Genomic DNA, 26,543 nt, shown 5'->3' with positions numbered 1-26,543 from the left:
ACTGTTTTGTCCTGTACTGTACAGCTTGTACAACCACAGAGCCAGGTATAGGTAGCTCAAAAATATGTAAGCTTCTTGGAGGGGACCTGATTGACAGTCTGCACACCATGTTCATTCTTTTTAAGAAGTGATGATGAATTTTGTACAAAGGATGCCTTTTGAGGCATATCCTAGGTAGATAAATCCCATCAAGGGGTGTCTGGTCACATATAGTCAGCAGGCCTTACACCTCAACTGCTAGAGTCTGACAGCTTAACACAAAACAAGAGTATGAGACCTAGCAGTCAGAGTCCCCTAGGGCCTGCTACCAGGGCAGCATGACCTAGCGGTCAGGGTAGATTGCACCACCATCTCAGGCCCTCAGTCAGGGAAGAGCAGCAAACACACACAGTCTCAATAGTCTAGCATTCTGACTCTGGTGAGTGGTAGACCACAGCAACCCTCTAGGTCTAAGGTGGGGGAGTTGCCACCCCAGTGGGGGCCAGCAGCAGGGGGACACAGGCCCACCCTACTCCACTGGGACCCAGCCCAGGGCCCTAACAGTGGCAGAGTGTTGTGCCATTGGGTCAGCAGGAATCTGCCCAAAACACAGTGAAATTTTTCAGTCCTATGACCAGACTAGTGTCTATTTCCCCATGGCCACTTCCTACCTGGTCTCCCAATACAGCAGTCCATGGGTGCTCTGGGGTCATCTGCTGGCAAGGTCTGCAGCAACTCAGTCCCCTCCCAGATAATTAGTGGCTGTCCAGTGTCCATCTGAGGCTCAGCATGCCTAGCCTCTTTGACCTGGGGCTGCCACAGATCCATGGAGGGAGCTCACAATGTACATCTTTTCTCCTCAGCAGTCCAGCCCAGCTCAGTTGGGCTGCTTTCCTTTATACCCCGTCTCCAGCCTGAGCACGCTCAGCAGGGATGGAAGGGTGTGGCTTCCTCAGCCTGCAATGCACAGTTAACCCCTGGGGGCCCAGTGTGGGGTACATAGACCCAATCACAAGGCATCATGTGAAAACTCAATCTGCTGGACCTTATTGCCCTGGCAAAATGTGTGGCAACATTGTATGTAACGTTAGAAGATTCTACTGTATAACATTGCTGTGACATGTTCCAAAAGTTAGAAAAACAGGCCCAAACCTAATCAAATGGACTACTACCATGTGGCCATTCTCTGGCAGAAAGAAAGGCATGAGCTAGAACAGGGCTAGGTAACCTATGGCACGCGTGCCAAAGATGGCACACAAGCTGATTTTCAGTGGCACTCACACTACCTGGGTCCTGGCCACCGGTCCGGGGGGCTCTACATTTTAAATGAAGCTTCTTAAACATTTTAAAAACCTTATTTACGTTATATACAACAATAGTTTAGTTATATATTATAGACTTATAGAAAGAGGCCTTCTAAAAACATTAAAATGTATTACTGGCACGTGAAACCTTAAATTAGAGAGACTAAATGAAGACTCAGCACACCAATTCTGAAAGGTTGCCGACTCCTGAGCTAGAACTTTACATACTGGCAATGGAACAACTGAGGGCTTTCGATGTAAACAGACTGTTGCCTGAACCCCAGTTGTAGATAGGCCTCAAAGAAGGGAGAAGGATACAAGACTGAAAAACGGAAGCTCCCAAATCATCTCTCTCCACTCATGACATCAATAATGTTTGAAACCTAAAGGAAGCACCACTGAACTGGGGGGAGGTCCTAGCTGAAGCAATCCAGCCAACCGGCTATAAGCGGGCAGGGAGGCAAACCTTTTTGCTTTTAAGCATGCTTAAGTTTGTGAAATTAGGTATTAGTTTGCATTTTACTTTTTACTTCTTTTTTTGTAACCAATTCTGATTTTTATGCCTCATTACTTGCAATCACTTAAAACACTAAAACAAGTTCATTACCTACAGATATCTAAATCGGTGTGTTTGGATTGAAGTATTTGGGAATCTCCACTTGAGAGAACAAGATTTGTGCACATCTGAAACGACGAACTTTGTGAGCTTACATTGTTCAGTAGAGAGCCTGGCAGTACAAAACATTTCAGGGGCAAGATCTGGGACTGGGAAGTTGCTGGTGGTCCCCTGTATGTAATTCAGGGATGGCTGGCCAGAGCATTCATGTAATTCACCTGGGCGTGATTTTGCATGCTTGAGGCTATGTGAGATCTGGCCATGAGTGGTTGTTCTCACAGCAAAACAGTATACAAGGTATCCCAGACTGGAGAATTGAGGGGACACAGTTGACCATCTGTCCAGATTGTATCCTAAGGAATATCACATATTGATATCTTCTGTCCACTTTCTTGGAGGTGGCAGAGAGAAAAGCCAGTGTGTGGGGTTCTGTCTTGCAGCCATGGGAAGTAAGAAGAAAGTGAGAGGTGGCTGGGCCCACTCCACCCTTTGTACCCTCTGGGGGAGGGAAGCGGTGGAAAAGGGCACAGGTGCAGCTAAATGGACACTGCTAGCCAAAAAGAATGGATTTTCAACCCATGGGGTGCATGTGTACCAATTGTGGAATCTGGGTGAACAATCACTCAAAGAACAATCTGTTTTTGCAGAAGGAAAATACTGGCAGCTGATTAAAGAGGCTCAGCTGAGCAGGAATAGGTGGGCCCTATAAAGCCCAGAACTGAAAGACAGATACTCTCAGGAGAAAGGGAGGAGTGAGTGGAGACTGCAGTCACTTCCTGGGAAGAGACTTTTGGGAAATGATAGGCCTCGGAAGGAAAGGGGAACTGAAAATGGGAAGTAGCCCAGGGATAGAGTAGAGAGATCAGAGAGAGAAGGCCCAGACTGCTGAGCTGAGGGTCCCTGGGCTAGAACCCAGAATAGAGGGCAAGCCCAGATTCCCCTACAAGCCACTGGGTGAATGGTACTGAGGCAGTGAGCGAGAGGGCTGCCTATGATTACAGATGGCTAAACCACCCCTGTAAGTGGGGAGCACTGCCAGTGACCGGGCTGGAGGGCTGAGCCATGAAGGACGCTATGGTTCCTGAGGCAGCGGGAGGAGCTACAGGCAGATGGAGTGACAGTGTGTGAACTGTGGGGGAGGGGTTGTCCTTGAGCTAATCCCCAGAGTATCAGGAGGAGGTACCAGTCCAGAGGTGAGTGGTATACCCTGTGACAGGCGGGCTTCCTTTCAACACCTCCCCATGGGGCCTCCCCTCCTGAGGGTTAGCAACCCACCCACCTAGAGCCTTCCTGCAGGAAGTCAAATACAGAGAAGTCACAGACAAATCAAGGAATCCCAGTATTCATAACTGGTCTCTGTACTGTCATGCACTTGCAGTATGACAGATAGTGGGAAACACAGGCTATGGCTACGCTAGAGAGCTTACAATGGCCCAGCTGTAGCAATGCAGCTGTGCTGCTAGTGTCGCTGCTCTGAGGCAGGGGTTCTCCAACTGGGGGTCGGAACCCCTCAGGGGGTTGCGAGGTTATTACATGCGGGGTCGCGAGCGGTCATCCTCCACCCCAAAACCCACTTTGCCGCCAACGTTTATAATGGTGTTCAATATATTAAAAAAGCGTTTTCAATTTATAAGGTGGGTCGCACTCAGAGGCTTGCTATGTGAAAGGGGTCACCAGTACAAAAAGTATGAGAGACTCCACTGCTCCAAGGCAATCGGCGAGACCTCTCCCATCGATTGAGCTACTGCTGTGAGAGACAGTTAAGCTGACCTAACCTATGATGTAGGCCAGGGGTGGGCAAACTACAGCCTGGGGGCTGCCTCTGGCCCTTCAGATATTTTAATCTGGCCCTCGAGCTCCTGCCAGGCAGTGGGTTCTGGGACTTGCCCCACTCTGTGTGTGCTGTGGCTCTGTGTGACTCCCGGAAGCAGTGGCATGTCCCCCTTCTGGCTCCTAAGCGTAGGGGCAGCCAGGGGGCTCTGCACGCTGTCCCTGCCCCCAGAGCTCCCATTGGCTGGGAACCATAGCCAATGGAAGCTGCAGGGGGGATGCCTGTGGACATGGCAGGGCACAGAGCCACCTGGCCGCACTTCTGCATAGCAGCTGGAGGGGGGGACAAGCCACTGCTTCTGGGTGCTGCCTGAGGTAAGCACCGCCCGGAGCCTGCACCCCATATCCCCTCCTGTGTCCCAACCTCCTGCCCCAGCCCTGATCTCCCTCCCATCCTCTGAACTTCTCAGTCCCGGCCCGGAGCACCCTCTTGCATCCCCAACCCCTCATCCCCAGAGCCCGCACCCCCAGCCGGAGTCCGCACCCCCCCCCCCCAATTTTGTGAGCATTCATGGCCCACCAGACAATTTCCATACCCAGATATGGCCCTCGGGCCAAAATTTTGCCCATCCCTGATGTAGGTACCACTAGACATCTTCCATTGATCTAGCTACTTCCTCCTGAGGGGGCGGATTTACTACAGAGATGAAAATCCCCTTTGGTCACTTTAGCAAGTGTCTACAATACAGCAGCATAGCTGCAGCTGTGTCACTGTAGTGCTTATAGAATAGATGTACCCTGAGACTTACGTTTTTTAAGTAAGGAGTAAGAAAGTTACGTTACCCAAAAAGACAAATGAACTTCTCACTAAATATCACAATTAAAATGGAAAAGAAATATGGAATAAAAAGAGAAAACTGGCTCTTAATTTTTCTTAAGATGAGAGTTTTAGGAAGAACTTCCAAAAACAATGGTTTTTGTTTGTTTGTTAGAAGTTTGAAACAGCTTATCATTGGGTGGGCAGATATCAGAGTTTTGCAGTTTCAAGACAGGTGTCTTCACTTCCAGGTATTTTAACATTAATTTTTATTGCTCCTGTATTTTAAGATGGTATTAACAGGAAGGAAATCTGGAAGACTATCATTTGCTGGTTTGGCACTGGTAAAAGGTGGCAAGGTACTGGTGTCACAACTGCCTAATGATTCAAGATTAATGCTCTTATGTTCCTAATTATATGAACTCTGACTGGAAAAAAGTCATTTCTTGGTTACTAGTATCTAGTGGGTTACATTTGTCAATAATGGTGAAATCTAATACGCTGAAAGTTCAGATTCCAAATAAACATCCGCTACCAGTTAACGATGTAGTGTAATACTTCTTTCAGTTTTAATCATAGAAAAGCTTTTTAAAAAAAGCTTATCCTAATATTGCATTAACATAGATGAATTCAAGTGATTTTCAGTGAGTCAGATTTAAAGAACAAAAAAAACATTCAAAGGAGAACTTGGAGAGAGGTTTAAGTCTTCACATCCAGGATATGTCTACGGCTATGTCTACACTATGGACCTTACAGCGGTACAACTGTAAGGTCTCCTGCATAGCTGCTCTTTAAATTAAACTACCCACAACAGCGTTACCTATGTCAGCAGCAGAGCTTCTCCTGCTGACACCAGCACTTTTGCCGGTGAAACTTATATCCGTCACGGAAGTATTATTTTTTTTCATACCCTGATGGACAAAAAGTTTCACCGACAAAAGTGGTAGTGTAGACAAAGCCTTAGTCTTGCTGATTCTTTCTGCACAATTTCTTTAAGATAGACTTTCCATCCATCCACACAGCTAAAACTCTTGTCTAAGCTCTCATCACCTCGTGTCATGATTACTGTACCAGCATTTGTCAAGGCCGGAAAAGGATATCTTGCCCCACTCATAACCATTCAGAAGGCTATTGCAAAGATAATTTCTTTAGCTCATGCTTTGATCATTACATCTTTCCTCTGGCTCAGTCTTCTCCATTGTAATGAACATAAGCTACTTGTCTTCACTTTCAAGGGCCCTTCATAACCTATCCCAACCCTATCATCTCTCATTCAGTCTCAAAAGTCAACTCCCACCTCCAATTAGGCTATGATGCCAGCCTCTAAGGCCCGCTTGTTAAATTTTCAAATATGCCCCTTCTTCGTGCCCTTTGCCATGCTGCTCTTCTTGGTTACCTGGGAGCTCCTCCCAACATGTGCACATATCTGTCTTCAAATCTCTCTTGTGGTAATAATTAGGCTGCTGGTGGGCTGAGACCACAGCCCATCATACTGACCAATATCATCTATTCCCCTGTACTCCTCCGCTGGTCTGTCTTTGTCCATCTTTTGACTCGTCTTAGACTGTAAAATCCTTGGGGCAGGGACCATATTTTTGTTGTGTGTTTGCACAGCACCTAGAACAATGGGGGCCATAGAGTACCACCGGAGCTCCTACACAGTACAGCATTACCATCTCATGGAAAAGTTTGTGTGTGAAAGTGGAGCTGGCTAATAGAAGTGTAGGGTGCTGCTTTCATTGGGTGGAAGAATAATACTGCTACCCCACACAAAAAGGATGGGGTCTGGGGTCAGGAAGCAATCTAGCTATAGGAACAAGCCATACGAGGTCAAACCAAATTGTTCACCCAGCCCAGTATCTTGTGTCTGACAGTGGTCAGTGCCAGATGCTTCAGCAGAAATGAACAGAACAGGGCAATTACTGAATAATCAATCCTGTTATCCAGTCCCAGCTTCAGCAAGTTGGGGGTTTAGGGGGATACAGTGTATGGGGTTGTATCACTGACCATCTTGGCTAATAGCCATTGATAAGTTCATGGATGACAGGTCTATCTAATTCATTTTTTAATCCAGTTATGCTTTTGGCCTTCACCACATCCCATGCAACCAGTTCTGCAGGTGGACTGTGCCTTGTGTGCAGTACTTGGTTTTCTTTGTTCTAACACTGCTGACTATTACTAAACCTGCTGCCTAGTAATCTTGTTTTTTGTGTTTTTCAGACTTCTGCGTACAAAATAAGATCCGTCATGGTCACTCATACATCCATTCTCCCTGCAGATCTCGTCAAAGAAAACTCAGCCTGCTCACTGCAGACCTCAACCTTCCCCAGCTCCTTTTCTTCTACTTTTTGCCAAAGAGCTGCTGAGATCCTGCCAGAAGAATAACCTAGCTGTTCTCCATAGTGGGATCTGGAATATACCAAAGTCTTATGAAAAACCATAAGTAAGCTCATGCAGTAGCGTTCACCAACTGTGTTTCTTCTGTGAAGCTAACAATAGGTTCAATCCCCTTATGTGCCCCCTCTTTTTAAGATGGAAGACCTGTAAGGAAGAGACCAAAAAGAATGTTTGTGAAGGGCCTCTATGCCAGTAGCGTTTGGCCTGCCTGTTAATCATGGTAGTAATCCTGCATTTCTATTATACTTTTCAGTATACCTGTTAGGAATATTTCATCTGCCAAAGAAATGCAGCTAAGCACTTAAGCGTGTGCTTAACTTTAAGCATGGGAGAGGCCCCACTGAAGTAAATTTGGCACTCGTGTACTTGAACTTGAGCAGAAAGCCAGGATTAATGCTTTAAGAATGATGTAGGATGCTCAGTGACTACATGGGTGCAGGACTTTCCAATCTCCACCCAATGCTAAAATTGGAACAGTCTTAGAAAGATTCTGAAGTGAATAGGGTGGAGGAGATGTGAGTTCACATCCTGCTACTATAATTGTTTAATTGGAGACCATTTCATTTGAGTTGATTTACGTATTGAAGAGTCTTCACCACATAAGAAGGTAATTTTACATTACACATTTTAAAACAAATTATTCTATAAAATCAACTTCCAAAAAATAATAGTTGCCCTTCACTTATCAGTGTGGTGTCACTAGTTAAGTATAGTCTGCCTACTTTTGTATATGGCTAATGTCAGCTGAAGGGCTGTTTCACTTTGTCAGTTTAAATATCTAGATTCCATTTAAAATAAACCATAGAAGTCTTCTGAAATCTTAAAGGTGTGTTCTCATTTATTGGAAGTACTTTTGTTTTTCCTTCCCACGCAGTGGAACCTAGCAACAGTTGTCCAGAATGCTAAAGCCCGGGCCTGACTGAAGGACAACACAGATACGCAGATAGAAAAAACAGACTACAGCGGGAAAAATATCTGATTCTTTTACAAAGAAGCCACTAATCACCAAGAGATGTGAAGCACTTTTTAAAGGAGAGAAGAAATAAATCTGAAAATTACATTAAGCATGTGATGTTTTACAAAACACTTAAATCTAATGAGATGCATTCAATTGAAATGTCAAAAACAGAACTTCCCAGACTGTTCCTGCAGCTTTCTAATGCCTTAGATGTAAGGACAAACGACCCATTAGCTTAAAAAAAAGAGTCAGTCCTATCATGTCTACCTGTATCGGGTGATCACCACCACCGTGGCTGTACAGACTGGAAGTGGTGCAGTTCTTCTATACCACGTAATGTTTAAATGTTATAGGGCAGCCAATCAGCAAAAAATCATAAAATCCCAGAAAGGCTGTAACGTATAGAACCGTAGTTTAATTTTGACCAAAATGGGCAGATAGTTTCTAAATACAATTAAAGGGCTATTTTGACTACATAGTGCATTGTTTTGGAATGTCTGAGTTTTATTTAGCCCTACGTGGTGTATTTTATGCATTTTCCTGTACTACTTTGCCTTTTCTTAAAACCAAAGTCTATCTTCACATGACAGTATGAGCTTCTTTGTACCATACATCAAAATATTTATCGTTTGCAGAATGGACTTATTTCAGAGAAGTTTTGTCTATTTTATGAAGTTATGCAGACAAGAGCTCTACCCCTTAATTATACAACATAGATACCTGAGGTTATCTGCTCAGATGGAACCATAAGTCTAAAGCACACATGGTACACCTGTAATTTCACAGGGCAATACATGTACATTACTAATGTAAAAGTGATTAAGTAGCAGGGCTGTGCAATATCTTATGAATATATCATGTCAGTTACAAAGTATAGCCCTGTATTCTTAATTAACCCCTACCTGTAACTCTGAGCTATCGAATGGCTAACACACAACTACTTTGAGCTATATTTACTCAGAAAAATGCTCACAATAAGTTGCAGATAGTTGAAACATTCTTACTCTGCCTCAGAATCTGTGTCCAATGTGTTCATTACTCCATTGCGCTACACTTGTCACTATCACAGTGGCATGCATCAGAGCACACCTGCGGCATTCACAGCTCCTTCCTGCACACATACTCTCACAGGACAAGGAGGAGGGTGACTTTTGGAGCAGTTGACAGCACTCTCGCTTTAGCAACAAGGTGTCCTGTGCCATCCACTACCCACCCATTGCTGACAGGGACCACTGGAAGATACCAAACTTGTATGATTCCATATATGTGACTGATAAAATACATTTTTTAGGTGCTGCCTGAAGGAGGCCATTGAAGGTGGCATTTCCTCATTTGTTTTGTTTTTAGCAAACAATTATGCAAATAGTGAACATTATCCAGAGATACTTGGTTCTTACCACTGTACAATAAAGATGCCACATTACCTACATTTAACTCTTGCTAGTGTTACTGAGCACACACTACTTAGGTCAGGCCATGGATTCAAAGTAATGCCTGTAATTTATAAAGCCCTCAACCAGCAGAGATGTAGCTGCCTACTAGATGGTTGGAATATCTTTGATATGAGACCATGCCTGAGTGTTTCTGCTCTTTGCCCTCAAAAGAGCTCATGCTGAAGGTAATGGAAGCAGGCATATAAATGACTGCAGGCAGTTAGAGACACAAGGTGGCTGAGGTAATATCTTGTAGTGGACCGACTTCTGTTGGTAAGAGCACCACTGTAGCGCTGTAAATGGAGACAAGTCTTAAGTGAGGATGCTACTTATGCCGATGGGAGAGCTGCTCTCATAGCTATAAGTGCTCCGCCTCCCCCAAGAGGTGATAGCTGAGTCGATAGGAGAATTCCTCCCATTAACACTGCGCTGTTTACACTGGGAGTTCTGCTGGTATAACTGGGTTGCTCAGGGGTGTGTGTTTCCTATGCCCCCAACGATGTAGTTATATTGACATAAGTTTGTACTGTAAACCACGGCAGAGACAAGCTTCCAGCCACACAGAGCTCTTCTTCAGATCTGGGAAAGGTAGGCCAAGCATCACAGCTAAATCCAAGATGAAACAGACTGTTTTGCATAAGGAGTTAGCACCTACTCTAAGGGGCCACGGAATATAGAGTGGTCCGTCAACACGGGACAAAAAGAGTCAGTGGGTTACAGCTTGTTGTAATAAGCCAACAGTTCTCAAACTTTTGTACTGGTAACCCCTTTCACATAGCAAGCCTATGAGTGCGACCCCCCCATATAAATTAAAAAACACTTTTTTATATTATTTAACACTATTATAAATGCTGGAGGCAAAGCAGGGTTTAGGGTGGAGGCTGGCTGCTCACGACCTCTCAGGTAATAACCTCGTGACCCCCTCAGGGGCCCCAACCCCCGTTTTAAGCCATAAATCCAGTGTCGCTGTTCAGGCTATCTAACAGAGTTATGAACTAAGCTCCGAGGCTCGTCTGTTCAACGTGTTGTGCAGGTTACCACTGAGGATGAGGACCGATAGGTCAGACATACAATGATCACTTTGTGAAATGCGTTCACCTATAAGAGTTTTATTTTTTCTTTTATCATTTTTTAATGGACTCACACAGGAAAATCTCCAATATCCCTAGTGTGGAGTTTAACTACAAACTAGAAAGGGCCCCCTACTTCTTGTTTTGGCCCAATTAATATTTCAAATTAAAGTGCAACAGCTTCAAAGCAGGAAGACTGAGCAATCTCATTGGTCAAATCCCTTCACCTTACTAGGTAGAGGAAGGAATTGAAGAGGGTCTCTAAGAGCACTGGCGAGTAGCCTACCCATCATACTACAGAGGACATCTCATAGTGGTATTGGCCCAATGAATAGTTAATTAAAAGAAACCAGCTTCACCAAACAATGAAGCGTACCCTACACCAGCATACCGCATAGTCCACCACTTAGGACATTTGCTTTAGTAGCAGAAGAATGGTGGTCAAATTCTTTCTATTCAAGAAGAGGGCTTGAACCACAATTATCCACATCCCGTGTGAGCACCCAAAACAGAAGACTACAGACTGTATTAGGGTCCTCATCAGGCAGCAAGAGCAAAGGGAGGCACATAACTGCCGCGTGAGGTGACCTCAGAGTAGGCATAACTCCCTCTGCCAGATCTACAAAGGGCCTTAGCTATGGAAATAATCAATGTTGCCATCCCTAATTTTTAGATGCCGTGAAAAATCACTGGAATGACAATGGGTGCCCTGATGCTTAACTTAGGCACTTAGGCTTCCCCCTTCAATGTTTGGGGCGGGGTAGGCACCTAAGCAGGGAATGCACAAAAGCCAGCACACTAGGCTAGGAGCCGCCTAAGCTAGCCAACAGGAAATGATGACATGAGGGGAATGATCAGGGAAATGCTAAGTGCTGCCTTTCATGGAGTGAGGTGCATTGCTCTCTGCTTGAAAGCCACAGTCAGGAAATCCTTGCCTGAAGGCAGCTGACTTAGGTGCTAAACCACGTCTTGTGAGATTGCTAGGTACCTGCCCAGCACCACACAAAACAGCTGAGGGGAGAAGATCACAGCAATCTTCCATTTTGCTGTTAGCTTAGTGGTCAGGGCCATGGCCTGTACCATGCCAGATGGTTTAATTCCCTGCCTATCTTAAAAGAAGGGAGATGAATATGGATCTGCTAGCATGTAATGCATATGGCCTAATAACTGAATTAAGGGCTAGTCCACTGTGGGGTGTTCTTTTCTAGTTGAAGCTGGGCTATGTTAATTAAGCCCTCTACAGTGCGGAAGTTAGAGGACTCACTTGGTGTGTTGGAGACCCCCAGCTTCAATTTCTCCCTTTAGATGACATGACATGAATGGAAGCTCCCTCAGACTTCTCTCCTTGAAGTTGTTCCACTTTAATTCAATATTAATTGGGCCAAGATAAGCTCAAGGAGCACTCAATAGTAGAGTGGTTACGAGACTCTCTTAGGCTCTTGGAGAGGCTCCTCCCTCTACCAGCTGAGAAGGAATTTGAACGGGGAGCTCCTGTTAGCTTGCCTCTTCAAGCAGTTCCGCTTGAAGAAAATATTAATTGGGCCAAAGGACACGAGAAGCCGTCAGCAGTATAGTGGTTACACTATTCATGCGGAATGTTGATGATGTGGCTTCAATTCCTCCCTTTACTTGATGAGCAGAAGGGATTTGAGGTGGGAGTTTATTCAGTCTTTCCACTTGAAGCTGTTCCATGTGAATTAAATATTAAGGGGGCCAAAGTCCAAGTAAGAAACTCTCTATGGTACAGTGGCGAGGCTAAACATGTGGTGCATTAAAGACTCTGCTTCAATTCTTCCCTTTACTTGATGAGGAGAAGGGATCTGAAGTGGGCGCTCCCTCAGTTTTTCCTCTTGAAGCTGTTCTACTTTTACTATAAATTGGCCTGATAACTTCCCAAGAAGCCTCTATAGTACAGTGGTTAGACTTCTCCCCCTGAGGCCTCTTAGCTAATGCTGGTTCAGTTTCCCCATGTAGCAGATAAACTCCTTCTCTCTTGAAGCTGTTCAACTTTAATTAAATAATAATCGGGCCAAAGCAAAACAGACAAGTCCTCTACAATAGAGTGGGTGGGCTACTCCCCTGGACTGCTGGAGCTGTAGATTCAATTCTTCCCTCTATCTGATGAGATGCAGGCTCTTGCCTTGGGAAGCTGTTCCACTTCAACTTAAAATTAATTAATTGGGTCAAGCAAAGAAGTAAGAGTCCTCTGTAGTAGAAAGGTTCAGTGCCTCGCTTGTGAGACGTGGATTTGCTGATTCAATTCCTCCCACTATGAAATGAGGAGGTGGTGTTTGAATGGGAGCTCCCTCAGTCTTACCTCTTGAACCTATACCAGTTTAATTGAGCCAAAAAAACCAAGCACCCTCTATATCACAGTGGCTGAGTTGATACCCTGGGAGCCTTCGTAATGCAGGTTCAAATCTCCCCTTGAGGTGATAAGATTTGAATCAGAAGCTTCCTGAATCTTTCCTCTTGAAGCTATTCCACTTTAATTAAATAATAATTGGGACAAAACAAAAAACAAGCAGCCATTTATGTTACACTTGTTAAGCTACCCCCAATGGGGAAACTTGGAGTTCCTAGTTCAATTTCTCCCTCTACTAGATGATGATGAGTCATGGTTTGAACTGGGAGCTCCTGAGGTCTTGCCTCTGGGAAGCTATTCCATTTTAATTAAACATTAATTGGGCCAAAACAAAGGCAAGAAGTCCTCTATGTTACAGTGGTTAGGTTACTACCCTGAGATCCTTAGCATCATGGGTTCAATTCCTTTCACTGCTGAATAAGGGGAAGGGGTTTAAATGGGAAACTCTTTCAGTCTTGCCTCTTGAAATAGTTCCATGTAAATTAAATAGTAATTGGGCAAGAAGCCATCTATGCTACAGTGGTTAGGCAATACCCACCCCCTCCGGGGTGGGGGAGGAACTTGGTGTGGTTGGTTCAATACCACTGTCTCCCTGATGAGGAAATGGGGATTAAACTACAAGCTTCTTAGGTCTTTCCTCTTGCAGCTGTTCCACGTAAATTAAATAGTGTTTGGGCCAAAGCAAAGACAAGAGGCCCTCTATGCTCCAGCGGTTAGGCTACACCTTGGGAAACTCACAGTTGCCAGTTCAAGTCTGTCCTCTACCAGATGAGGACAAGGGGTTTAAATGGGAGCTTCTGCATGCTTGCCTCTTGAAGCTGTTCCACTGTAATTAAATAGTAACTGGACCAGCAAGAAAATTAGGATCACTCTGTAGCCCAGTGGGTAGTCTACTTACATAGAAAGTGGGAAGCCCCAGTACAAATCATCCCTTGGCCTGTTAAGAAGAAACTTGAACAAGGCTGGATCGCCTCCCGGGTGAGAGGCACCTGTTAAAATCCCCTCCTTTTTCAGGAGGCCCTTGTCTTTCTGGAAACAGAGGAGGTCTAAACAATAATCCCCCAACTCTCATGTTCCCATGGGGGTGCAGGGGAAAGAGTTACCTGGAAGATGGGACACCCCTGTTCAAATCCCTTCACAAAGGAGGAGTTTGAAAAGGGGTCTCCCACAGGGGGCAAAATAGTAATCTGCATTTTTGTACCCCCAAATTATAGCTAATTAAAAGAGGAGCCTATACTGGGAGATGCCAAGCTAAACCCCTTCTTCTCCTCTGCAGGCAGGAGAAATTGAACCCCCATGTCACATGAAGAGTCTACCCACTATACTAGAGAGAGCTTCTCCTTCTTGCCTGGGCCCCAATTAATATTTCCTTTAAGCTCATACTGTCCTGTGACTACAGACTTATGCATTTTTCTGTACTGTTTTGACTTTGGTTAAAGCAAAACATATATATTGCCTGCAAATTTGGTCAAAATTAAACTGTGTTTCTATGCGTTACAGCCCTTTGGGTGATTTTGTTCAGATGGGATACCCAAAAACGTTTAAACATGAGGCGATGCAGAAGAACTGCACCACTTCCAGCATCTCCAGCCACCCTGTGGACGACCGCCAGACACATGCCTCATGCGACAGCAATGAACTGTGTCTAGCCTCTGGGTGACCCTAACTCATTACTAAGCCCCCTCTGTAAGAATCATGTGATCTATCAATGGCAGACAGGGCAACGGATCCCAAGCCACTGGGAACAGCCCCCAGTCTCCCCCCCGCGGGATTCGCTCCCCTCCTGCACCCAGGGCTGCCCAAAGGATTCAGGGGGCCTGGGGCAAAGCAATTTCGGGGGCCCCTTCCATAAAAAAAGTTGCAATACTATAAAATACTATAGTCTCGTGGGGGGGGCCCTGCGGCACCCGGGGCAAACTCCCCCCCCCCCGGGCGGCCCTGCCTGCACCTGGGAACAGCTGGAGCCCCAGCCCCTGCTCTCCCCGGCCAGCCCAGCGCAGGGAAAGGGGGGCCCGGGGCGCGCCCCCGACACTCACCCAGCGCTCCCGGGGGAAGCAGCGCGAGCACCAGCAGCGCCGCGAGACGCGGGGCCCAGCTCGGCCGAGGCAGCTCCATGGCGCCCAGCAGCACCGCATTCGAGGACCACGCCCCGCCGCACACTGCGCATGTGCGGAACCCAGCCGCCGCCGCCGCCTATTAGCTGACGCGCGGGCGGCCGCGGGAGCGCGCTCGCAGCTAAAGGGCCGGGGGCGGGAGCGCGCAGCAGGCTGCGGCCGCCCCGCCCGGGACGCGCGCGGGCGTGGCCGGGCCGCTTCCCCCGGGGGAGCCTGGGGCGAAGCTCGCGCAGCGCGGCCCCCCCGGAGGCGGCTGCTGCTGGTTCGCCCCCAGCTCCGCTCTGGTGCGACCAAGCGGGGAGCGAGGAGCCCGGGCCGGGGAGGCAGAAACGCGCCCGAGGGATTCGGGCCCGAGAGCTGCTTTCTGGGCGCTGGCAACTGCTGCAGTTCCACGCCCGAGCTTTGTGTCTCCGCCTTGCGCCGTGCTAGGAAAGCGCTGCTCGCAGGCGCGTGTCTCGTCTGGTTCGTGTTGCGGCTCAATGGCACAGGCACAGCAGCGTTGGAATAAAGGGGGAGTTACCCCCCCCCCGCAGCTTTATCGTCACAGCGCTTGTGGGGGGTTTAATCATTGGGTGTGGGGGGGACAAGGCCCCTCCCCGTGCTAGAGACAGGTCCCCTGTTTATCCTAGGAAAACCGTTGTTCGCCTGTAGCTTCCTGGTAGGATAAACAGGCTTTAAGAAAGAACAAAAGGGAGTTTAGTCCTAGACCAAAAGCAGAGAGAGAAACATTTGCTCCAATGAGTGATGTCACTTAAAAGCTTGCTACTAAATGTTACACTAGATTTGTATGAGCACCTAGACCCCACTGGAGAGCAGACTCCCACTGAGAAAGGTGAACAGATAGACAACAAGTGCATTAATCTGTACAGAACAGGCCTGTCACATTGGCCATTTTCTCCACAATTTAACCTAAATGTAAGTCCCTGCACAGTTGTCTGATATTTCAAACTACTCTGCATTTACAATGATACTTTTCACCAGTGCTGACCCACACTCCAGCTTAATACCGTTACAAGATGTTGAAGAAAAATATGAAGCCGATAGTCAATAAGGCAAAAATTAATAGCCGAAAGCTTAAAGAGTAAAAGGCTCGTTTGTCTAGAGACTGTCATCCATTGCCCGATGAAATTTCTCTGCAGCATGTCTTAGTCAGCACCTCTTTAGGGTCAAGACCTGTTTTACTTGCCAAACACATCACACAAACCTAGGGCACGGTGTGAAGTGAATCCAGATGCTTGAAAAAAGTATGATGCACTTTAGAGTCCTTAATTGTTTCTTATATAAAATAGTGCACATTCAATGGAGACCCTGCAGTAGCCTGAATTAAGCAGAGAAAGAAAAGGCTGCATACTGAAGGCCAAAGCTTGAGCCCAGTGAATTCACTGGGAGTTTTGCCAGTAACTCCACTGGGACCAGAATTTAGACTTAAATCTACTGTTTTTGGTTTCAACTGACAGTTTTTAGGTTCCACTTTTGAATCATAAAAAAAGATGTCACTTAGGGCTTGTCTGTATGAGGAAGCTGACTGGCACAGCTGTAGCAGAAGAACTATTCTGGTATAATTCTACAAGGAGCATCCTCCTTTCAAATTAATTACACCTCTACCTTGATATAACGTGACCCACTATAACACAAATTCGGATGTAACGCGGTAAAGCAGCGCTTGCGGGGGGGGGGGGGGGGGGGGGCTGCGCACTCCAGTGGACCAAAGCAAGTTCAATATAATGCGGCTTCACCTATAACGCAGTCAGATTTTTGGCTCCTGAGGACAGTGTTATATTGAGGTAGAGGTGTACTTTGGAAGCAGTTATTCCAGAATAAAGTTACTTTTGTTGCAAGGTAGAAGTGTAATTAATTTGAAAGGAGGATACTCCTTGTAGAATTATACCAGAATAGTTCTTCTGCTACAGCTGTGCCAGTCAGCTTCCTCATACAGACAAACCCTAAGTGACATTTTTTTTTATTATTCAAAAGTGGAACCTAAAAACTGTCAGTTGAAACCAAAAACAGTAGATTTAAGTCTAAATTCTGGTCCCAGTGGAGTTACTGGCAAAACTCCCAGTGAATTCACTGGGCTCAAGCTTTGGCCTTCAGTATGCAGCCTTTTCTTTCTCTGCTTAATTCAGGCTACTGCCTTAATTTTCTATGAACAAACAACAACAACAAAATTCTAAACTTCCTCCTGAGGCTGCTTTACTGACTAATCGCCACAGCTATCTTCTTGAAAACATGTGCGTGTGTGCGCGCTTGCCTGCGCCTGTGAAGAGAGTTGCTGGATTACAAAAGGGCTTCATGACTGCTATGCCTGTATCTTTTTAGTATTACAGTAAAAGCTATTTTATCTGGCATGTTGGAGAAATGGGGGGAACCAGTAAATGCAAAATGCCAGTTAACTAAGAGGGAGGGAGTTTGGGTACAGGAGGGGACTCAAGGAAGTGGGTTGGGGCACAAGAGCGGTGGATCGGGGGGGGGGGGGGTGCTCACCTCCGGTGGCTCCCCGCAAGCAGCAACCTGTCCCACCTGCTCCTAGTGGAGGCCAATGGAAGCTGCAGAGCTGGCAGGACGGGGAAAACTTGTACCAATTATAGTGGGGTTGATACTGGTAAGTAGTCTAAGGGTTTTTCTACATGCAGAAATGGATTGGCATAACTAAGCAGAACAGTTATTTTCCTATAACTATGCCAGTGTAACTCCCCCAAAATTCTATGGGACAGCGGTTAGGCTACTCCTATGGGACACAGAGTTACTGGTTCAACTCCTTCCCTCTCCTGAGAAGGGGACTGAACTGGGAACTCCTTAGGTCTTTCCTCTTGCAGCTGCTCCACATAAATTAAATAGTAATTGGGCCAAATTAAAGACAAGAAGCCCTCTACGCTACAGCAGTTAGGCTACTCCCCTGGGAAACTCACAGTTGCTAGTTCAAGTCCGTCCTCTACCAGATGAGGAAAAGGGGTTTAAGTGGGAGCTTCTGCACTCTTGCCTCTTGAAGCTGTTCCACTTCAATTAAATAGTAATTGGACCAACAAAAAAAACCTAGAGTCCCTCTATAGCCCCGTGGGTTGGCTACCCACATAGAAAGTGGGAGAACCCAGTTCAAATCCTCCCTCAGCCTGTTAAGAGGAGGCTTGGACAAGGATGGATCACCTCCCAGGTGAGGGGTAAGAGGCCCCTGTTTAAATCCCCTCCTTTCTCAGGAGATTCTTGTCTTTCTGGAAACAGAGGTCTAAACAATGATCCCCCCACCTCTCAGCTTCCCTTGGGTGCAGGGGTCACAGGGTGGTGTGGTTGGGGGGGGGGGAAGACATCCTTGGGAGGTGGGACACCCCTGTTCAAATCCCTTCACAGAGGAGGGGTTTGAACAGGGGTCTCCCACAGCCTGACCCATGGGGGGGGGCAAAAGTGATTCACATTTTTGTACCCCCAAGTCTTAGCTAATTTAAAAGAAGAGCCTACAGTGAGAGATGCCAAGCTAAACCCCTTCTCCTCCTCCTGAGCAGGCAGAAAAAATGGAACCCGTGTCTCATATGAAAAGTCTACCCAATAGACCAGAGAGAGCTTCTCCTTCTTGCTTGGGCCCAATTATTATTTCATTTAAGCTCATATTGTCCTGTGACTACAAACTTTAGGGATGTTAGGGAGATTCCCAAACCTGAGCTGGCTTTTGTAGGTGACAAATCTGAGGAACTGTCACAGATTGAAGTGTCACTAGAGGAGGTTTTGGAATTAATTGATAAACTCAACATTAACAAGTCACCGGGACCAGATGGCATTCACCCAAGAGTTCTGAAAGAACTCAAATGTGAAGTTGCGGAACTATTAACTAAGGTTTGTAACCTGCCCTTTAAATCGGCTTCGGTACCCAATGACTGGAAGTTAGCTAATGTAACGCCAATATTTAAAAAGGGCTCTAGGGGTGATCCCGGCAATTACAGACCGGTAAGTCTAACGTCGGTACCGGGCAAATTAGTTGAAACAATAGTAAAGAATAAAATTGTCAGACACATAGAAAAACATAAACTCTTGAGCAATAGTCAACATGGTTTCTGTAAAGGGAAATCGTGTCTTACTAATCTATTAGAGTTCTTTGAAGGGGTCAACAAACATGTGGACAAGGGGGATCCGGTGGACATAGTGTACTTAGATTTCCAGAAAGCCTTTGACAAGGTCCCTCACCAAAGGCTCTTACGTAAATTAAGCTGTCATGGGATAAAAGGAAAGGTCCTTTCATGGATTGAGAACTGGTTAAAGGACAGGGAACAAAGGGTAGGAATTAATGGTAAATTCGCAGAATGGAGAGGGGTAACTAGTGGTGTTCCCCAAGGGTCAGTCCTAGGACCAATCCTATTCAATTTATTCATAAATGATCTGGAGAAAGGGGTAAACAGTGAGGTGGCAAAGTTTGCAGATGATACTAAACTACTCAAGATAGTTAAGACCAAAGCAGATTGTGAAGAACTTCAAAAAGATCTCACAAAACTAAGTGATTGGGCAACAAAATGGCAAATGAAATTTAATGTGGATAAATGTAAAGTAATGCACATTGGAAAAAATAACCCCAACTATACATACAACATGATGGGGGCTAATTTAGCTACAACGAGTCAGGAAAAAGATCTTGGAGTAATCGTGGATAGTTCTCTGAAGATGTCCACGCAGTGTGCAGAGGGGGTCAAAAAAGCAAACAGGATGTTAGGAATCATTAAAAAGGGGATAGAGAATAAGACTGAGAATATATTATGGCCCTTATAAAAATCCATGGTACGCCCACATCTCGAATACTATGTACAGATGTGGTCTCCTCACCTCAAAAAAGATATTCTAGCACTAGAAAAGGTTCAGAAAAGAGCAACTAAAATGATTAGGGGTTTAGAGAGGGTCCCATATGAGGAAAGATTAAAGAGGCTAGGACTCTTCAGTTTGGAAAAGAGAAGACTAAGGGGGGACATGATAGAGGTATATAAAATCATGAGTGATGTTGAGAAAGTGGATAAGGAAAAGTTATTTATTTATTCCCATAATACAAGAACTAGGGGTCACCAAATGAAATTAATAGGCAGCAGGTTTAAAACAAATAAAAGGAAGTTCTTCTTCACGCAGCGCACAGTCAACTTGTGGAACTCCTTACCTGAGGAGGTTGTGAAGGCTAGGACTATAACAATGTTTAAAAGGGGACTGGATAAATTCATGGTGGCTAAGTCCATAAATGGCTATTAGCCAGAATGGGTAAGAATGGTGTCCCTAGCCTCTGTTCGTCAGAGTATGGAGATGGATGGCAGGAGAGAGATCACTTGATCATTGCCTGTTAGGTTCACTCCCTCAGGGGCACCTGGCATTGGCCACTGTCGGTAGACAGATACTGGGCTAGATGGACCTTTGGTCTGACCCGGTACGGCATTTCTTATGTTCTTATGTTAACTTTTGTTTTAACCAAAGTCAAAACAGTACAGAAAAATGCATAACATATATATTGCCTGCAAATTTGGTCAAAAATGTTTCTGTGCGTTACAGCCATTTTGGTGATTTTATGATTTTTTTCAGAAGGGATGCCGAATAACGTTTAAACGTGAGGAGATGGAGAAGAACTGCACCACTTCCAGCATCAGCCGCCACCCTAGGGACCACCTTGCCTAATGCAACACTAACCTCGTTATCTCTAGACCAGACCTGCACAACATGGGGCACGCGTGGGCTCACTGTGCGGCCCGCGAGGGGTGAGTAGGCAAGCGGCGGGTGAGGGAGGGGGGCTGAAGAGGCGGGCGGGCAGTGGCGGGGGATAAGGAGGCGAGCCAGGTGGGTGGGGGGCTGAGGAGGCAAGCAGGTGGGCAGTGGCGGGGGGTGAGTAGGCGAGCTGGGGGGGGAAAGGGGGGGTTGGGGGCTGAGGAGATGAGCAAGGAGTCAGTGGGTGACCTGTTCAACTGATCTGGTCTGGCTCCCATTCCCTCTCCAAAGGTTGCAGATGTCTGGAGGTGCTGCCTTCCACGCCTTCCTCAGTCACACCTCATTCATTCAACAGGGCAATTGATTACAAACTTGGGGGAAGATCTTATTCTACTTCTAGCAAAAATAGATTTTTCTTTTACCTTAATTATACTACTTTAGGAGCCCACTATAACATATCACCAAGGTTCAATATCGCTGTTTCGGTGGGGCAGCGCTGGGGAAGGAGGGTTTGTTTCCGCGGGACGGGGCAGTGCTGTGTTTCAGAGGGAAGGGTGGCGCTGGGGGGGGGGGGGGGGGCTGTGTTTCGGGGGGATGGGTGGCGCTGGGGGGGGGCTGTGTTTCGGTGGGATGGGTGGCGCTGGGGGGAGGTCGGCGGGGCCTGGGGGAGGGGTTCAGCCCTCAGTTGTTTTCTTTGGAGTAATATGGCCCTCGCCGCTTTACGAGTTGTGCAGACCTGCTCTAGACTGATTTCTTGTCTGCGTATTTATACCTGCCTCTGGAAATTTCCACTACATTCATCCGACGAAGTGGGTATTCACCCACGAAAGCTCATGCTCCAAAACGTCTGTTAGTCGATAAGGTGCCACAAGACTCTTTATCGCTCTCTACAGATCCAGACTAACAGGGCTACCCCCGCTGATACCAAGCCCCGTCCCTAAGCCTGGCCAGCAGACACGTGCTCTGTCAATGGCAGACAGGGCAACGGATCCCAACCCACCGGGACCAGCAGCCCCCAGTCTCCCCCCGCTGGATTCGCTCCCCTCCTGCACCTGGGAACAGCTGGAGCCCCAGCCCCGGCCAGCCCAGCGCAGGGAAAGGGGGGCCCGGGGCTGGGGGCCCGGGAAGCGCCCCTGACACTCACCCAGCGCTCCCGGGGGAAGCAGCGCGAGCACCAGCAGCGCCGAGAGACGCGGGGCCCAGCTCGGCCGAGGCAGCTCCATGGGGCCCAGCAGCACCGTATTCGGAGACCCTGCCCCGCCGCACACTGCGCATGTGCAGAACCCAGCCGTCGCCCCCGCCTATTGGATGACGCGTGTGTCGGGCGCTGGGCCCGCGTGCTAGGGCGTAGGGGGCAGCGGGCACGCGCTCGCGCGGTGCTGCTACTGCCGCAGCTGAAGGGGCAGGAGCGGGAGAGGCCGTAGCTGCGCGTGCACCTTAGGAGCGCGAGGCAGGGTACGGCCGCTTCCCCCGGGGGAGCCTGGGGCGAAGCTCGCACAAAGCGGCCCCGCCCCCCGGCGGCGGCTGCTGGTTTGCCCCCAGCTCCGCTCTGGTGCGACCAAGCGGGGAGCGAGAAGCCCGGGCCGGGGAGGCAGAAACGCGCCCGAGGGATTCGGGCCCGAGCGCTGCTTTCTGGGCGCTGGCAACTGCTGCAGTTCCGTGCCCGAGCTTTGTGTCTCCGCCTTGCGCCGTGCTAGGAAAGCGCTGCTCGCAGGCGCGTGTCTCGTCTGGTTGGTGTTGCGGCTCAATGGCACAGGCACAGCAGCCTTGGAATAAAGGGGGAGTTAACCACCCCCCGCCCCTTTATCGTCACAGCGCTTGTGGGGGGTTTAATCATTGGCTGTGGGGGGGACAGTGTCCCTCCCAGTGCTAGGGTGATGGCTAGAGACAGGTCATCTTAGGAAAACCGTTGTTTAGTCTTAGTCCAAAAGCAGAGAGAGCAACATTTGCTCCAATAAGTGATGCCATTTAAAAGCTTGCTACTAAATGTGTTACACTAGATTTGCACCTAGACCCCACTGGAGAGCAGAGTCCCATTGCTATAGGCCAGTGAGACTCAGACTGAGGCTTTTGAGCTACAAATGGCTCTTACCTGTGTCAAGTGCAGCTCTTTGCAGCATAATCAGTCAGGCTGCTCGCTGTGTTAATAGTTGATAGCATTTTTATAAGTGGTCAGTCATCTTGCTGTGGAAAATATTTAAAAACTAAATTTTTTGTGTCATACTGTTTAAACATGAATAGATAGTGCTCTAGTAAATAAAACCATGAATTCACATTACCGGGGCTCTTTTGGATAATGGTAATTGTTAATTTGCCTCCTCAACCACTGAAGTCTGAGTATCACTGCTCTAAGCACTGAACATAAGCCCAGTGAGAGACTGTTTCATATCTGTTTCTCTCCCTTTCCCTACTCTTAACCACCCCTTCTCCCAACTCTAACCATGTGAGTTTGGTTGCAGTAGAGCTACTATATTGAAACCACTTTTTTAGTTTTACTTATCAGAATGCTTGTCAACAATAAGTCTCTCTGGCTTGTTCCAAGCAGTTTTTATAGTCTTAACTGTATTAGTTACTGAAAATGGGCTGAAAGATGGAGTGTCACCCCCATTTAGGAAACAAGTAATGAGGCTTTATAGTTCCTTCTTAAAAACTAATGCATATTGAAGTATATAGTAGAATGCTTGAGAGACGCTTAGCTGACTTACCATCCCAGTGAACAGTCGGAAGGTGTGAAGCCAGATTTAAAAAAAAAAAAGGGGGGGGGGGAAAGGTGAACAGACTAATGCACTTGTCTGTCTGTACAGAACAGTATCAGAGGGGTAGCCGTGTTAGTCTGGTTCTGAGAAGCAGCAAAGAATCCTGTGGCACCTTATAGACTAACAGACGTTTTGCAGCATGAGCTTTCGTGGGTGAATACCCACTTCTTCGGATGCAAGTCAAGTCTCTTGCATCCGAAGAAGTGGGTATTCACCCACGAAAGCTCATGCTGCAAAACGTCTGTTAGTCTATAAGGTGCCACAGGATTCTTTGCTGCTTGTACAGAACAGGTCTGTCACTTTGGCCATTTTCTCCACAATTTAACCTAAATGTAAGTCACTGCACATTTGTCGGATCTTTTCAAACTACACTGCATTTACAATGATACTTTTCACCAATGCTGACCCATACTTGAGCTTAATACTGTTTCAAGATGTTGAAGAAAAATCTTTGCTTTATTGACTATGGGCTCCATATTTAATAGCCGAAGGCTTAAAGAGTAAAAGGCTCTTTTGTCTAGAGACTCTCACCAATTGCCTGATGACATTTCTATGCAGCATGTCTTAGTCTGTGAGCTCTTCAGTGTAGAGACCTGTTTCACTTGCCAAAAGCCTCACACAAACCTAGAGCACTGTGTAAACACCACAGGAACAGTAAGGTCTGAAGTAAATCCAGATGCTTGTAAAATGTATGATGCACTTTAGAGTTCTTTATTGTTGCTTATATAAAACAGTGCACATTCTTTGGACACCCTGCATTAAGCATAGAAAGAAAAGGCTGCATATTGAAGACCAAAGCTTGAGCCCAGTGAAATCAATGGGAGTTTTGCCAGTAACTCCACTGGGACCAGCTCTTAGGGCTAGTCTACACTTACCAGCCGGGTCGACGCGGTGAGTTCGACTTCTCGGAGTTCGAACTATCGCGTCTAATCTGGACGCGATAGTTCGAACTCCGGAAGCGCCGCGGTCGACTCCGGTACTCCACCACTGCAAAAGGCGGTGGCGGAGTCGACCTTGGAGCCGTGGACTTCGATTCTGCGGCGTCTGGATGGGTGAGTAGTTTGAACTAGGGTACTTTGAATTCAGCTACGCTATTCACGTAGCTGAACTTGCGTACCCTAGTTCGACCCCCGCCCTTAGTGTAGACCTGCCCTTAGACTTAAATCTACTGTTTTTGGTTTCATCTGGCAGCTTTTGGGTTTCATTTTTGAATCATTAAAAAGATGTCACTTAGGGATTGCCTGTGTGAGGAAATTGATTATTCTGCTACAGCTATGCCAACTTTTGATATAATTCCCTTGTGGACACTCATTGTGGAAGAGTCCTCTTATTTCAAAATAATTACTTTGAAAGTAAACAATTATTCTAGAATAAAGTCACTTTTATTCCAGAATAGTGTGTCCACATGAGGGAATTATACTGGAGTACAAGTGTTCCAGAACAGCTATTCTGCTTTAGTTATATCAGTCAACTTTCCCATGTAGAAAAGCTATTAGGCTACTTACCACTATCAGACAACCACACCATCATTGTTACAAGTCTCCTGGTAGCACAAGAGGCCTGGAGTTTACATGTGGTTTGTGAATCTGACCATTCTTAATCCCTGGATCAAGGACAAAATGAGTCATAACATCTTTGTACTGCAACTGGCATTCACAAAGGCCTTCAATCAATGTATAATTGAGGGATTATTTTACTGCAAGATCAGTCCCTTTACCTGGTTTAAAGGAGGCATTTGCTTCTTCGTGTGCAGGTTCTTTTAACTGTAGTTCAGATTAGAAATTCAGTGTAGGAACCTCTGCTCAAAAACATGGCAAGGTCTCCAAAGATGGAGGCATCATCAGTATCTTGCATCACAAGATTATCAAGATTGTTTTAAAAAATGTGTTGCTGTAAATTCACATCTCCTTTCTAAACAAATATTTTCCCCCTTATAGCAGTATTATAAATTCCAAACAACATTTTAAAGAAAGCATTTGATTTAAAATCAGTATTAAAACATTTAATCTGTAGTTTCATTCCTATTAAGTCATTTTAAAGTAAGTGATCCAAGAAGAAAAAATTAAATATTGAAGGCAAAATTTCATCCTAGTCTTATTTTTAGAGGGGTTAAAAATTACAAAGGGTTGTAAAAAGTTGATTGTATCTCTACTATAAGGTGAAGGACATTAAGTGCTGTGTCTTTGAAGAGCAAGTAAAACTAAAAAGATACAGGGTTGGCAGTCATGAAGCACTCTTATAAAATCCATGAACTCCTCAAAATTAAAGGTTCCTTTCTCACACACACAAGCTTCCCAAACTTTTCATGACGACCGCTGTGGCACTCAATGAAGCATGCTCAGGAGGAAGTTCAGGGTCTTGTACTTGCAGTTTCTAATCAAGGCAGACTCAGCAGCCCTTGTGTCTTCTCCTCCTCCAGGTGACAGATTGCTTAGTCAACTGCTCAGAAACAAGAATTTCCATGAAAAGGAAAGAAGGCCAGAGCATAATCTGAGGAGTAAGCATCCTTGATGCTGCAGCGTGTCTTGTTCATTTCAGAAGTCTGCATGCAAGACGTTTTCATGGACAAACAGCAGGAGGGTATGAAGGAGGCCTAAAAGCTACAGTCTGGTGCTGTGTAAAGTTGATCTTAATGAACTAAACTGCTATAAGCATCTAATGGAAGCAGCTGCAGTAATAACGTTGCAATATGCTATGACTTTGCATTTCCCCCTAGGGAACTTGGTTGCAAGAAGGTAAATTACCCACAAAGACGGTGAAGGAAATGCTTTCGTATTCTCCAGACAAAATACTCGACCATGATGAGAAGCGGTTTCCTGCCTGCAGAAAGGGATACACCAATGTTAAAACAAAACTAGGTTCTTCTATGCTCCTACCAATGTTTAGAAACATTTTATTGCAATTTTATTATTTTCACTTGGACAAAAAGTAATCTTTTTGAAAATTTTACATTTCCCAGGGAAAGATTCTCAGATCTTTTAAAAATCTGTTTACAACAAGTCAAAATAAATAGCACATTGTAAACTTGTTCATGCTGTATAATGTAAACTTGTACATGCTGTTCATGTAAAATTGTATTTCAAGCTGTATAATGCACAATCATGAGGTGGTGGGTATATTTGAAGTATAAAGGCAGATAGCTGTAGGTGCCATTATGTCAAGTGTCAGCATTCTAAAGAGAAGCAACACCAGCAAAAGTCGGTTTGCATTATGGACAGTGACAGCCACAGGACTAAATGCAGATTAAACTGTAAGTAGAGCAGCCACCACAACACACATTTAAGCAGACAGACCCAAAGAACTGTT

At 46.2% G+C, this 26,543-nt stretch overlaps 2 protein-coding genes across 5 annotated transcripts in view; both read right to left on the bottom strand.

Annotated features, from left to right (window-relative positions):
• The window catches only part of LOC123369860 (complement receptor type 1-like), a 47,438-nt gene extending 25,693 nt beyond the window's left edge, over positions 1–21,745 (bottom strand). For 3 of the 4 annotated variants that reach the window (XM_045015893.1, XM_045015895.1, XM_045015896.1), the window contains exon 1: positions 14,746–14,887. In XM_045015893.1, coding sequence (XP_044871828.1) covers positions 14,746–14,824 — 79 coding nt within the window. In that variant the 5' untranslated portion in view covers positions 14,825–14,887. Of the gene's footprint in view, positions 1–14,745; positions 14,888–21,625 lie in introns of those variants that run through there. The other variant, XM_045015894.1, reaches the window with a different exon arrangement.
• Positions 21,746–24,676: 2,931 nt separating this feature from the next.
• Positions 24,677–26,543, bottom strand: part of CR1 (complement C3b/C4b receptor 1 (Knops blood group)) — a 70,716-nt gene continuing 68,849 nt past the window's right edge. The window contains exon 51 of the mRNA XM_045014444.1: positions 24,677–26,057. The gene's annotated coding sequence lies outside the window, so the exon portion shown is untranslated. The remainder of the gene's footprint in view (positions 26,058–26,543) is intronic.

Source organism: Mauremys mutica, chromosome 4, assembly GCF_020497125.1.
Source record: "Mauremys mutica isolate MM-2020 ecotype Southern chromosome 4, ASM2049712v1, whole genome shotgun sequence".
Taxonomy (NCBI): domain Eukaryota; kingdom Metazoa; phylum Chordata; order Testudines; family Geoemydidae; genus Mauremys; species Mauremys mutica.
The sequence above is the reverse complement of the archived record's forward strand: the minus strand, read 5'-3'. Positions and strand labels throughout refer to the sequence as shown.